The sequence below is a fragment of the Chenopodium quinoa genome, unplaced genomic scaffold, assembly GCF_001683475.1.
Source record: "Chenopodium quinoa cultivar QQ74 unplaced genomic scaffold, ASM168347v1, whole genome shotgun sequence".
Classification (NCBI taxonomy): Eukaryota; Viridiplantae; Streptophyta; class Magnoliopsida; order Caryophyllales; family Amaranthaceae; genus Chenopodium; species Chenopodium quinoa.
Genome location: NW_018745324.1, coordinates 2,210,474 through 2,225,140, shown reverse-complemented (window position 1 = coordinate 2,225,140; position 14,667 = coordinate 2,210,474). Strand labels below are relative to the sequence as shown.

The window sequence follows — 14,667 nt, the reverse complement described above, 5'->3', positions numbered from 1 at the left end:
TTTTTTGGTTTAATTTTTGTGCATTTTTGGGCGATTTTTTTTTATTTAATTTTGTTCTATTTTTTATATAATTTTTGTGCATTTTATTTGTTCGAATTTCATAGATTGTTTGATGATATTTTATTTCATTTTTGTTTGCTTTTTGTTCAAAATTATGTAGGTGATTTTTTTTTCTTTTTTTTCTGTTTTTCTGGGTTAATGGTGGATTGGTGGTGGTGGGTATTGGAGGTTGAAGGTGGGTGAAGGTGATGGTGGGTAGAGGGTGGCGGAGGCGGCTAGTGGTTGTTTAAGGTTGGTAGTGGTGGTGGTTTGGGTGGGTTCTGGTTTGGGTGGATCTGGGTTAAGGGTGGGTGGGTGGGTCTTTTTCTTTTTTTTTTTTTGTTTTTTTAATACATTTAGCGACGGATTATGACGATCGCTAAATTCAATATTTGCGACCGTTTCATAAGGCGGTCGCAATTTTTAATATTTGCGACCGTTTTTTTAACGGTCGTTGAAAATAGGTAAAACTGCCGTTAAAAATCTGCGACCGTCAAACGGTCGTAATTTTTTTTTTTGCGACCAAGATAATAACGACCGCCATGTTGCGACCGTTGACGGTCGCAATTATGTATTGCGACTGTTTTCACTATTTTTTGCGACCGTTTGCGCCGGTCGCAATTTGGCCAATTTTTAGTAGTGGTGCTAAATAGCCACTCCCTCGCCTAGATACACCGCAGCATCATATGTCCCCTGGAAGTATCGACGCTGAGCAGTGTACTGTGCAGGAAGCACAAAAATGTTAAAATCAGCCCATAGCCGAAACTTTACATCCGGCTCCTGCAAAATGCATATTCATAAGATAAAATCCTAGTAAAGGTATTAAAATGCAAGTATTCGAGGAACATACCGAGAGGATCAATCTCAAATGCGCCTAGTAGTAGCCGCATCACTGTGACGGCCTCCCCAACCGGCAGCAACGGGGAGCTCGCGAGGTGAAGGTCTGCCGGCGCGGGAGACAGAAAATACTCGTAGAACCAGATCTATGAAGATAAAGAAATGTCAATGAATGCCAACACAAATTTAAATCTAACTTTAATAAAGGAAATAAAGTGTACCTCTACGACTCTCCGAAAGCTGGAAAGCGCAATATCTTCCTCGAAGGAGCTGTGACGACTAACAAGCTGGAGTCCGACTAGAAAGTCCGCGTAGCCAAGCAAGCCCAATCATACGACCTGACCATGTGAAGATCGCGAAGAGCAGGCAAGTAGTAAAGAAGCACTCGACTACCTCTGTCAAGCGAAAAGGTCCCTGACAGCAAGATAAGAGCAAAGATGTGCACCCGCTGCTCTAGGGTGGTCGCGCTGTCCTGAAAGGCCTCCGCAAGCATGGACTAGCAAATACACCTAGAGCTGAGATGTGTCGGCTCAGCCTCACTACGAGCAGAATGGTTATAGGGCTCAACAGCTCCAATACCTCTGGAGAAAAGAAGGAGATCACGCTATCGAATGGAAGCACGACCGAAGTAAAATCCAATCCCGTGATGAGACTGAAGTCAGTAGGAGTAACAATCATCTCACCCCAGGGAAAATGGAAGGTGTTGGTGGTGTCCCAAAAGAACTCCACCAAAGCTCGGACTACGTAATGGCTCTGTCCGAAAGAATTCATAGCCCGAGTGGCTCGCAACAAAGGAGTCAACCACAAGACTCCCACAGGAGGCGCAGACCGTTATGGTCGCGGAATTAAGTGTCGTACAAGGAGCCAATGGTCGTGTTGCAGAACCATGGCTACAAACTCTCCCGCTGTGAATCCCTTGCCAAACGTGCTCCAAAATGTGAAATTCGGGTGCAAAATACAAATTACGCTCGTCCCACTCTGGGAACGTCTCTAGGGAAGAAGAGGTCCCGACGCCGGCATCAACGGGATCGTCCTCCCGATGAGCCTCCCTAGAACGAGAACCAGAACCTCGTCGTCCAGACATGCTATATTATGAAAAATAACATTAAATTATGGCTCTATAGTATCTAAGGTTTTCCTAGCCGCATGATACTATGTTCACAAAAAAAAATAATAAATAAAATAAAATAAAAAGAGTATGTAGTACTAAAACAGAGTATGATTTCAATTCAAGCATAAATAGCAATTTTCAACAATCAAACAATTTCTTGGAATACTATGAAAAATATTGTGACAAATTGGACAAGAATGACTGGCAAAAATACGAATAACAAGTCACATTGTTCTCACAAACTCAAGGGGTTAAACAATGGCAATTTGCTCATTTCTTCACCAAATTGAGTAAAACAAGTCTCAAATGCTCTAAAGGTAATATATATACATAATCAAGCAATTTCAAGGCATAAGATTCAACAAACGGAGTGAACTTAGCACAATTGGGTTCGAATTTTTCGAAAACTCGCGCATGAACATGTTCAAATTCAGCAAAAACCAAGATGAGTTTGAAAAAACTTACATGGATCGGGAAACTAGATGAAATAAGATTTGATTTGCAAGAAGTTTGAGCGAATTTGGTGGACAAATGAGCAAGAACGAAAAATTTGAAGTCTTCGAGCAAAAACACGAACAACAACAACAGCCGCGGCCAAATGAGGAAGAAGGGGTTTTATTTCTGAAAACCCAACATCAGCGCCAGACGACAAGATTTTTGCCAGGCACTAATGTCTATCGCCTAACGATATAGCGAAATCCTTGCGACAACATGTTCCAATGTGCGCTGGTGCGGCGACAGGATATGTGGCCCCCATAAATGATTATGCGGACCTTATGCATCAGTTTTGGGTTCCTTGGTACGTTAGTTAGCCCCTGTAAGCAATTTGACATTATTAAGTGATCGGCTCGATTACAATCAGAGTAGGTGGTCGACCTGAAAAATAATCGTCTTACTTAGCTTAAAGTGCCTAAATATTGGCTCATCGCAAGCACCGACATAATGGTTCACAAGCAGCAAAATGCGCCGACGTACTGGCATCGCGGTAATTTCAGCAAATATCACAACAACAAAGTTTAGGCGAACATTGAGGATCAACAAGCGGTGGTCTTCGATAATTTTCTTCGGAATATTATCACACTAAAACTGAGGATCGTTACAAGAAAAATGGTCTTCGACGACATTCCCTAGCTTCCGGAGAGTTGTCACAAACAACTGGAGATGGCTATAAGCGGAGTTATCTTTGACGACGTTCCCTAGCTTGCAGAGAGTTGTCACAAACAACTGAGGATAGCTACAAGCGGAGCAATCTTTGACGATGTTCCCTAGCTTGCGGAAGACTATCATAGCGAAAATTGAAGGCAGCTACAAGCGGAGCAGTCTTCAGGCGATTTCCCCTAGCTTGAGGGATAACGTCATAACAAAATAATGAAACAAATTGGTTACTTCAGAGACGTATGCTCGACGGTGCAAGATACACGTTTCTTAACTCTTTTATTAGTTTAACTAACGCTAGTTTGCAGGTAATGGCGTTACAAGAATGATTTAGGATCGCAAAATGTTCTAAATCATTCTCCGTCCCTATCGCTACTTTGACTTTTGTTTTTGAAACTTGCGTTTCTCCAAACTCAGTCAAAGTGGGGGATTCTATAGACACCCAAATGCGTCTCCCCAAAACCAAACCCAGTGATGAATACCTTTCACGTCATTTGGTTATCAGACGAAGTGAAAGTGTGAAAAGTCTAGTGATGAAGATGTTTTTATTAAATGTCTCTCTTTTTGTTTTCAAAAATATTTATTTTCTTACTCTATTTATAAAAATAGCAAGCCAATTTGGTTTGTTCCATGATAAGGGTTCAAAAATAGTGTAGTTGGATTGGGCTCGAAATGAGCTTTCCAACGATATATTATAAGCCCAATTCTGATGAATAATGAGAAAGTTATGGATTAAATTAAATTTAGCCCAATGATTTTACATGTGGCTCAATGATCTAAAGGAGGGCCTATTAATTATTATTCCTAAAGTAATTATGATTGATTTTAATCTTCTAGGATTATCTAGAAGGTTCTTTTTAATTCTAATGAGATTAGGATTGATTATTTTTTTAAAGATGTTTTATTTTGAATAAAAATATGATTTGTCACAAATATGATTTTAATCTGCTTAACGCGGAATTACCTGCTTGATCGGTTTAAGAAGATGATTCCGCGTACAAAAGCGCGTTGTACTTTTGATTCACCGCGAGACGACATAGCTGTCGCTTGGCGCTAATAGTTGTCGCCTGGCGCTGCAGCTGTCGTCTGGCGCTGACTCCTGTCGTTGGCGACAAGAGGTATTTTATTTCGAATATGAATTTCTTTGATCTCGTGCTATTTTTTTCTATAAATAGGGGTCGTATCTCCCTGTTATTAATCATTCAAAATCATAAACCATCATCTCTCTCTAAAAGCTAGAAGCTTTCTCTATCTCTATTCTTTTTCTAAACATTCCCTCTCTTAAAATTCCTCATACATTAGTTCTAGACACACGTAGCCAAGTTCGAAGTTGTCTTCGCCCTAGACGTGAAAGGTTGAATATTTCTGAGGGTTTGGTCCCAAATCTCTATTTCCATTCTTTAATTTAATTGTTTATTATTTTCCTTGAAGTTACTAATGTGTGTATTTTGTTATTAGAAAGAAGTACAAGGCATCGAAGTAAGTAATTGCTTCATTATTCTTTTGATATAGAATCATGTTTAGATTATTTTGTTGATTCCTAGTATCATGTAAGGATGTTTTGTTGCTTCCTAATATCATGTTTACGATTAACTAAAATTTCTAATATCATGTATGTTTATGATGCTTCCTATTTTTTTCCTAATATGATGTTAGTGTCATGTTAGGGCTAATTGATCTTTATTGCTTAGTGACATGCTAGGGTTTTTTTTATTAATGTTATTAGTATCATGCCTAGGATCTTCCTATTATTATTATGCTTTGAGATTGAGAATATTATAATTATAATTTTTATTATGATGATGATTGGTATTATGTTTCTTGATATTATATTTATTATTGTTGTTATTGCTTGATCACACCTTTTATGCATGTTTAAAGGGAATTTTCTCTCCCTCCTTGAGTGGAATAAAGTTGTTGTCACTAAATTGCTTTGGGATATTGCTCACAAGGCTGATAATCTTTGGGTGAAATGGGTGCATATTTACTATTTCAAGCATAGAGACTGTTGGACTACCCCTATCCCTGCTAAATGTTCTTGGTTTTTGAAGAAAATTTTGAGTTATAGAGATATTGTGAATGATCAAGGGGGGTGGGATGGCTTAATGCAGGGCAATAGAATGAAAATAATAAAGCTTTATGCTGCTATCAGGCCTCAAGTTCCTAAGGTTCCTTGGAAAAGAGTTGTTTATCATAATCTGGCAACCCCTAAGAGTGTGTTTATTTTGTGGTTACCTTTGTGGAACAGAATAGTCACTAAGGATAGACTGGTGCAATGGCACATCTCATATGATCCTTTGTGTGCTTCCTTTGCTTGAAAAAGAATGAGAGTGTACAACATTTGTTATTTGATTGTGAGTACTCTAGGCAGGTTTGGAGTAAAATCTTAAGTATCTTGCATATTACTAAACCTTTTTAGAGTTTTGATGATAAGATTGAGTGGTTGAAGAAAATCTGTAGAGGTTCTAAAGTGAAAAACAAAGTGATCCAAGTTGCTTTTACTGAAACAGTCCGCAGTATTTGGATCCAGATGAATGCAGTTTTGTTTGCTGTGTGATGTAAGTCTGCTGAGGCTTCAGTCAGGGATATCATTTTCCATACTGCTTAGAAATGCCCTGCTGGTAATAAATATCTGATAATATACATGTTTTCTTGTGTCTGTGTTGATGTTGGTTGTGTAATTGTCTGCTGGTCTGTGTTGCTGCTCTGTAGTTTTGCCTGGGCTTGACAGTTTCTTTGGCAGTTTGTTTCTTTGCTGGTTTTGTATTTTTGTTTGTTTAGTCTGTCTTGGTGTTTTGTCATGTTGTCTAGTCCTCCTTCTTGCTCTTTCTTGTAGTTGAGTCTAGGGGGGACCTTTTGTTTTCTTTTGGTTCCTAGTTCCTTTTCTTGCACCCTTCCTAGAAGGTGGCTTGAAGTTGGGATTAGGGTTGTTCATCTTTTCTATGGTGAATCCTTCCTAGAAGGTGGCACTGTAGAAATTAGGAACTGTCTAGGGTGTGTTGGCCTTGTATTAGGCTTGTGTAGCTTGGTGTACAACTTAGCTTTGTAAGTTGTATTTTGTATTATTTTCTCCTTTTGGTAATAAAATCTCTAATTTACCAAAAAAAAAAAGGAAATTTGTACTTGTAATCATGCTTAATAAGATAATTAATAATCTTGTTTAGGTTAATATGATTATAATTCAAATGATCGCCAATAATAGATTTGTTTATGCATTAATATTCAACCAACATAGATTAAACAGGTTTAGGGTTAACCTATTGATTTCATGTTAGTCAGAAAGTGCACATGAATACGAGAAGAATAAATTAGAGGCCTATTTTTAGGGCAAGTTCAATCTCTTTTAGGTTGGATTTGTACATTCATCCCCGAACTTCCAGTCATGATTCAAAACCTATTGGAGTTAACGGTCTCCTGGATCGTTAAGGGGTGTAATCTTGCTCGAGTGTGGGATGCTTGAAATATTCCCTACAATCATATACAAATCTTCTTTCATGAACCATTTCAAGAGAGAGCTTTGAAATCCATCTACCAAATCTCATAAGGTAGAAATCACTAAAATATTTTTAATAGATCTTTGCAACATGACTAATGTAAAGGTTTCATCGTAGTCATAGTCTAACTATGAATTAGTTGAATCATTTAACAAGTCTTTGCTTTATTTAGAAAACACTTCTCTTTCTTGTCTATTTTGCTTATAATGGGTCTCACCTAATAAGGCAAATAAATCAAGTGTCATACAATTGCTTACAGACTTAGGATCTATTTAAGATTTCCTGGTTATTAAACAACATGGGGTTATAACTTGTCATCTTTATTACTTGCATAATCATAATGTTACAAAATTAATATATTAGAACTCTTAGTCAATATGAAATCATATTTCTTTGGCTAAGTTTTACACATCCTAGTCATCATAGTGGGTTTAGATAAAACAATTGAAACTTATACAACAACTTTGTTTAGTTTTCAATGAGAAACCACAATAGAGGATATGCACTTGGAATGTACTACATTCGACACATGGTTATTACTCCCATTACACTTAATGAGACCACGCATTGTCATTTGTAACATGAGGTGAATCATGCTCATATTGTTGCTTTGATTCGATTACTTCTCAAATTTCTTTAAGATTTTTGAAATCACTTTTCTTGAACTCTTTCAAGGCTCTCAAACTTTTCGAGATTCTTATACTCCCACTTGCCTTTTGAGGAGGCACATTTAGCACAGGGTGAACCAATCATGGTTTGAACCACGTTTGTTTGTTGCTTTTCTTGAACTCTTTCGAGATTTATACTACTCCTACTTGACCTTTTGGAACAACTTCCATAAGGGCATTGCTTGAGCAACAAACATTTTGTGCTAAATGTGATTTGTGTGGTAGTACCCTGTGCTCTGTATAGGATTAGATCGTGCATTAAATGATTTAATACAACTTTTATTCCTTGCTTTGTAGAAAGACTTTATAAGAACTTTTCCTATCCATGTCATATATGAAGTCTTTGCTACATTTTGATTTGACATATATAGTTTATTTAGTTTTGTAGCTCATCTTAAAAGTATATCCCTGAACAATGGTTGGAAGATAGGTAATTTCATCCACTATCAATATATATCTCATACAGATTGATGCTCCTTTCATAAACACTTCACAAGGTTTTCTTTCGGAGTGCGTTGTAACACGATTTCACAACTCTTGGATGTTTATCAAGGTCTTGGCTTAAATTCTCATTATTACGATCATATCGCAATATTTTGAATATATTTCCAAGTAAATGCCTTAACTCAAATTTTCACTATTACAATCATATTGTAATGTAATCATTATCTTGTCAAGTTGATACTGAACTTCATACTGGAACGTTTGAACTTTTCAAAACTTTCACACTTATGATTTAACTAAGCACAAGTGATCATATCATAAATGAAGTTTCATTCTTCGTCTCTAACCTCTGAACCTTTAGTTTTCTAACATCAATATGTATTCGACCTCAAGTTTGCATCATCATTTCTCTAAATGGTGACTTTGTCAAAGTTTCAAATTAGAATGATAATTACATATATCAATGGATTCATAATCTAATGATATTGAAAGTCTATCCCTTTGGATCTTCCGCATGTAATGTTCATTTTCATTTGAATTAATAGACATATTAGAGACAATTTATATATGTTGAAATGGTTTAATTATTTCTATCATATTGAACTTTAAACCTATTTAGCAATTCAAAACACTGTATAACTCAATGAAGCATAAAATAACATTTATTCCACCTTTTTGAATCTTCGATGTTTAGTTATTACTAACATTGAATGGTGTTTTGATAATGGCAAAAATGAATAACTTTTATTTAGTTCAAGCCAATGACAAGGTAAGGTGAAATATAAGTTTTACTTGTAAAGTTGCAACTTTTGCTTCCAGACTTATAGATTCTACTTGTGAAGTAGCAACATGTGCTTCAAAACTTTTAGATTTATTTCTCCCTTAGCCATAACTTCTTCCTTTAGTCCAATCACATTTTTTAATGAGTGAACTAAACAAGACATCGTATGTCCAAGACATGGCAATATGCTAAATCAATTTGTATAATATACTTCTTAAATTGGAACATTTTCATTATTTAACCTTCCAACTATATGAGGTAGTTTCTAATCAATTGGAATTGGTCCATTTAATTTGAAACATATGTTGGTCATAGCAACTTTTAGCATGTAAGTAGTTCTAGGTTTGAGAAGTAGCAACTTGTTTGCATTTCTTAGCCTGTAATTTCTTAATGTAATCCTCATATATTCTTAAACTTTTCCCATTTGAGTCACTTAGAACACTTCTCTTAGGTTTAAAATGATGCTTTGCTTAACTACTTTAAGCACATTTCATGATTTTTCTAAGTCTATTCAATCATTTTTCATATTAGAGTTTAATCATTTTTCATATTAGAGTTTAAGCAACCGTTTAACTATATATGAAATGGATGAAGAATAATAATGTCATTTGATCAACTTTTGATCATAGAGATTTCCAATCATATTGAATATAAGAGATTATACTGGACTTATATGCTTGTCTTTTGGAGTGTGCATACCTCTCATCTCATTATATATGTAATACCCCGTATTTTCATACGTATTTTAAAATTAATTAATGAAGAATTGTTTTATAAAAAGGGTATTTTAGTAAATTCATTAATTGGAGTCAAAATAATATTTGAATTTGGCGCCAAATATAAGTATTTAATCATTTGAATAATTAATTATTTTCGAATTTCTAAATTAATAATATAGGTTTAATTATCTATTTTAAGGTTGGTCCATATTTTATTATACTAACTATTTCAAGAGAAATATCTAATATACATTCTGTATTTAACTAATGTTATATTATCTAAAATATTTATTTATTCAATTATTTTATTAGTACTTTCGTTTTTATATTAAAAAAATAATAAAAAAAAAATTGTGAAACGTGATTTGATCATGTTTTGAAGAGTGATTGTTATCACATTAGTTTGTTAATTATTATATTTTAAATTAAACTCTAATTCTCTTCTTCATTATCTCATTTTGTTCCTATATTTCTTCTCCCAACCATATGTATATCCATTTAAATTTTCTTATCTTTTAACCCAACTATTAATCTAGACTTAATTTGATTCAAGTACCTTAACAACCCCAAAAACTTATCACATTTTCTAGTAATCATATCACACCTTAATCTCTATCCTTTCTACACCCTCAACACTATAAATAGACCCTTAATTCTTCCCACTTATTCACACCAATTCTCTACTTTTCTTCTCCTCTTTTTACACAAATCATCCCGTTTATCTTTGAAGCCAATTTTCGGGCACTTTTGGTCAGTGTTTTGGGTATTGGTGTTTCACAAAAGATTGTTCCTCTCAAAAAATCCTTGAGGTTAGGCTCAATAATCACCCAATTTGGTGTTATATCGAAGGAGTTATAGCCTCTGCAAGTTCTGCCTATTCTTTCCAACGCAAATCCAATTCTTCTCTTTTCCTTGGTTTCTTACCTTTTCTTATTCTCTTCTCTTATTCAATTATTATTATTATTATGGGGTATTTATAAATAATTATTATGAGTAGTTTTATTCTTATAAAATCATATTTTTAATGGTGTTTATGAGAAATTAATTTAAAAGGTTCATGTACATATAGTTGGGGGTTTTTAATTATTTGTTAACCTTATATTGATTAAGGTTATATTTATTTGTAGGGTGTGTTCGATCAAGGTTATTAAGGTTCTTTTTGTGTGGTTTTTCTAGCAAGGATCAAGGTACGTTTAGGTGGCTAGATACCTTTGAAAGTAATTGGTTTGAATAACATGTTTTATATGATTTGATTGGTGATTGAATTAAATTGATTTTGAAATAAACTATGTTTGAAGGTATATATTTTAATAAAAGTATTTGAATGATTGATTTTTAAATCATGTTTTGAATGGTTTGGATTACTTATCGTGTTCAAATAATATTGGGAACTATTGGATATTAAAAGGATTTATTGAATCATTGAATTATTATTATTAATGCTTTATAAGCATGTTAGTAATCCCACTATGCGGATTTGGTTTATTGATAAGGCCTTGGACTTTGTATGATCGGGTCTTTCCTCAAGAATATCCTTGTAATATAAGGAGACTAGCTTGGGGGGTGTGCACACTTGGGTGAGGAATTGGATTAAAAGGAATTGGTTCTTAATAAAGGAATTGGTTTTATTAACTATTATTTTGAATATTGAATCATTGGAATCAGTTTTGGAATAATGAGTTTTGAATTTATTGGATTAATTATCAAAATTGGTTTTAAAAGCATGTTTGCAAACAAATTGAGTTTACACTATCTTGCACTTATTGTACTTATATATAGGCGAAAAAACCATTTGGGCACCGGTTCAAAACCCCCTTAATGCCACCGGTTTTGAACCGGTGGTCATTTGGGGGGTGGCAATAGTCAGATACAAAGCCACCGGTTCAAAACCGGTGGCAAAAATAAGTATTGCCACCGGTTAACCGGTGGCAATATAACTTTCCCGCTTTTTTAAAAGGGTTATTGGCACCGGTAGGAACCGGTGCCAATAATGGCCAAAAAAAATAAAAAAAAATATAAAAAAATTTGCATTTTTTTCACTTAAATTGATAAATAAACACTAACATATGTATAAATTACATATTTTCACAAAAAATGCTGTGATATTACAATTTTTGTCTAAAAAATTAAAATAACACTATAATCTGCATGATATGAACAAATGCAAATTTATCAGACCAACATACTACCAGAAAACTATCCTTAATTAACTACTTTAATACTTACAATAACCCAGTTTATATTACAAAAAACCTTCAAATGTAGACAATTGTTTCCAATGGCAAATAGAGATTCATCGGTGATAAATGTTCCGCCAATGTTGAGGTGCTGCAAAGAAGTGGCTCTTGAGACCTGTAACCAAATGCATTCATTGGGTTTGGCTTTATACAAACTAAGTACACTGTTAGAACATTGTTCAAGCAAACTAAGTACACTGTTGCAGATCAGAGCCTTCTTTCAGTATTCATTGAGTTTAGCTTTATATAAACTAAACTTTATATTAAGCTCAGTCAAGAAGGATCATGCAATTTTAACAATAAAATAATCAGATTTATTTTATTACTCCATCCAATCACATGAGTTTAGAGTAAACCCAACAACACAAAAACATACAAGTATATTTAAAGAAGAAAAAAAAAAAATCAAACTCTGTTTGAAAGATTCAATTATTGTCCAAAACAAAGGATTAGATAAATAAAATAATACGAATTTTAAGCATGAAATAATAAAGAAATTAAAAACTGGTCATACATGTCAAGTTCCTTGAGAGAGAAGGCAAGATGAACAAGGCAAGAAGTAGAGGCATCATCCATTTTACATCCAGAAAAGCTCAAACTTTGCCTCCTTCCCATTGATTGCTTCACCCCTTCCCTCCATTTCTTACACACACAACTTGCCCTTCATTTACATACATAAACATGTTAGAAAATAAAAAATATTCAAAAGTCGTAAGTGGAAATTAATTCCTCTGCCGACAACAACCACGATTTAATTGTCACGTTACTAGTTACTAGTGCGTATCTTAAATTTAAATTACACAATTGACGTGACAATAAAAATAAAAAATACTTACTGAGCTAAATCAGTGAAAGAAGAGAAAAGGAGGAATATATGAGACAAAAGATCAGTTGGAAGCTTTTCAATTTCTGATTCTTCAATATCCATTATTTCACCCATTTCTGATATTCTCATCAATAATAATCAGCAGGAGAAGATTCTAGAGAGAATAAATGAAAAAAGAGAGATAAAATGAATTGTTGGATTATAATTTTAATTTATAAAAATGAAAATCTAGGCACGGCTTGATAAATTGGCTCTCTCCAAAAACATACAAACCAAACTTTTGGAGTGCAAAAAGCAATACTCACACGGAGCATGCATGGGGACAGAATTGAAACAAATAGTACAGGCTCACTGCCATACTTAAAACGTTAAAACCCAAATCTTGGAGTGCAAAAAAAAATTCACATGCAAGTGCGTTGTAGCCCCCGTAATCATATGAATTTATATCCAAAATTATTAACAAAATCACATTAGATACTACTATACTCACAAAACCATTACAAGAAGAAACACCAAATCACAGGCTACATATATATAATTAAGAAAACACGTGCTAGAGACGTTAGGAAAATGGGGAAACATATACGGAGTACATATAACTAAGATGTGAAATAGCCTATAATTTGAGCAAAAATGATGCATCTATGAAGCTTGAGAAATAAACATATACGGAGTACATAAATTCAAATGCTGAAAGATAGAGCTAAACTCGGATAATTACCAGAAGCAACCATTGCTTTAGGACCCAGCTCTTCAAAAAACTCAGCTTCTGGACCCTTTTCAAGGACAGTGTGACAATACCTCTGAAACAAAAAGTAAACAAATGCTCTCCCATTAATACAATTAATCTGATTATCCAAATCCCAAAAAAAAACTAAATTATGTGATTCATACCACGATTTAGATATTCAAGGTCGCGGCAGAACAGGGCAAGGAATGGAGATTTTGATTAACAGGAAAAATAGATAGAAAAAAATCAACCAAATGAAGACATTAATTAATATACCCACAGTCAATTTAACACATTCATATAGCTTAATCAATCGATGTTTACGAAGCCAATTTCAACAAGTAAATAACCTAATTGTCCAAACAAATTACAGTCAATATAAAGTTGACCGTTGGTAGCCCCCACAGCCACCACGCCTAACCAACCACATGCACCACCTAAACCCAAACACACAACCTCAACCCACCCCTACCCGAACCCACACACCAGACCGACCACCATAACCCACTATAAGTCCCTAACCCAAACCCACACACCAGACCGACCACCCTAACCCACCAGATCCACCACCTTAACCCACCCTAAACCCACCTTAATCCACCAGATCCACCACCTCAACCTACCCTAACCCTAACCTGAACCCACCTTAACCAACTAAATTCATAAAGAACAATGGAACAACTCCTCATTTATCTTAATTATCATTCAGAAAACAGATAATTTCATACTTCATACACAATCATGAATATTTCTTTCCTGAATTCAATCAATTATTCTACCAAATAAATTAAACCCAAAACGCAAAAAAATCAAGGCATTTAACCTGAATAATTGGACCAAAACGCAAAGCCAAAGAACCCGGAAACCCTAACATCAAATTTCTGATTTTTGAATCGATAATTGATTCAAGTTTGTTGTTGTTGTATTTTGTTCAAATTGAAGACGGCAGCGACGGTGGAGTTGGCCAATTGATGCTTGCATGGTTCGAATTGGCGGCGGTGTTGGTGGTAATGCGAGGGTAAATGAAAGAGAGAAATAGAGAGCTGAGAGGATAGTGAATGCGAGGTGGGATGGATAGATAGACAGAGAGCTGAGAGGAGAGTGCGCCGGCGAGGTGGATTGGACGACGGCACGGCCGGAGAGGAAAGAGAGAGAGAAGAGGGAGATCTAGTTAAGGAGAGAGGAGAAAGAAGAGAGAGAAAGCTAGGTCGAGGGTCGAGGAAAGAGAAAGATAATGCGGAAAGAGAGAGAAAATAGAGGGGCGTTTTTTGTTTTTATTTTTTACTATTGCCACCGGTTTTAAACCGGTGGGATTAACATTTTCCCTACCGGTTCGGTTTGAACCGGTGGCAATAATCTTCGCTCAAAATCCCGCCGAATTTTCTCCTTCTTTTTCCCACCGGTTTTAAAAAACCGGTGGCCATTGATCGGTTCCAATGACTATTTTTCTACTAGTAATTAGCATATTTTGCTAATCCGTATTTCTTTTTTGTTTTGGTTCGCCTTGTTTACCATAATGGTAAGCAGTGTTGACTATTTTCAGGTGGAGTCATGAATGAGCATATGGGAGTCCATGGATTTGCTTCACCTAGTTTAGGAATGTTGGTCTTGTCTTTATTTTTGAGC

The 14,667-nt window shown here is 35.1% G+C and overlaps 1 protein-coding gene across 4 annotated transcripts; it reads right to left on the bottom strand.

The window, feature by feature from the left end:
* Positions 1-11,267: 11,267 nt before the first annotated feature.
* LOC110712673 (F-box protein At5g67140-like) lies at positions 11,268-14,443 on the bottom strand. 4 transcript variants are annotated; one of them, XM_021891143.1, is made up of 5 exons: positions 13,865-14,436; positions 13,033-13,114; positions 12,322-12,427; positions 12,000-12,146; positions 11,287-11,600 (listed from the first exon to the last, which is right to left on the bottom strand). In XM_021891143.1, exons 1-5 carry the CDS (start codon positions 13,913-13,915, stop codon positions 11,504-11,506), a joined length of 483 nt encoding a protein of 160 aa, XP_021746835.1. In that variant the 5' UTR covers positions 13,916-14,436; the 3' UTR covers positions 11,287-11,503. The 4 variants fall into 4 exon arrangements, 1 of the variants encoding a protein (XP_021746835.1); XR_002509654.1 differs by lacking the exon at positions 13,865-14,436 and adding an exon at positions 13,206-13,858 and having other exon boundaries at positions 11,268-12,146; positions 12,322-12,465; XR_002509652.1 differs by having other exon boundaries at positions 11,274-12,146; positions 12,322-12,465; positions 13,865-14,443.
* Between the last annotated feature and the right edge of the window lie 224 nt (positions 14,444-14,667).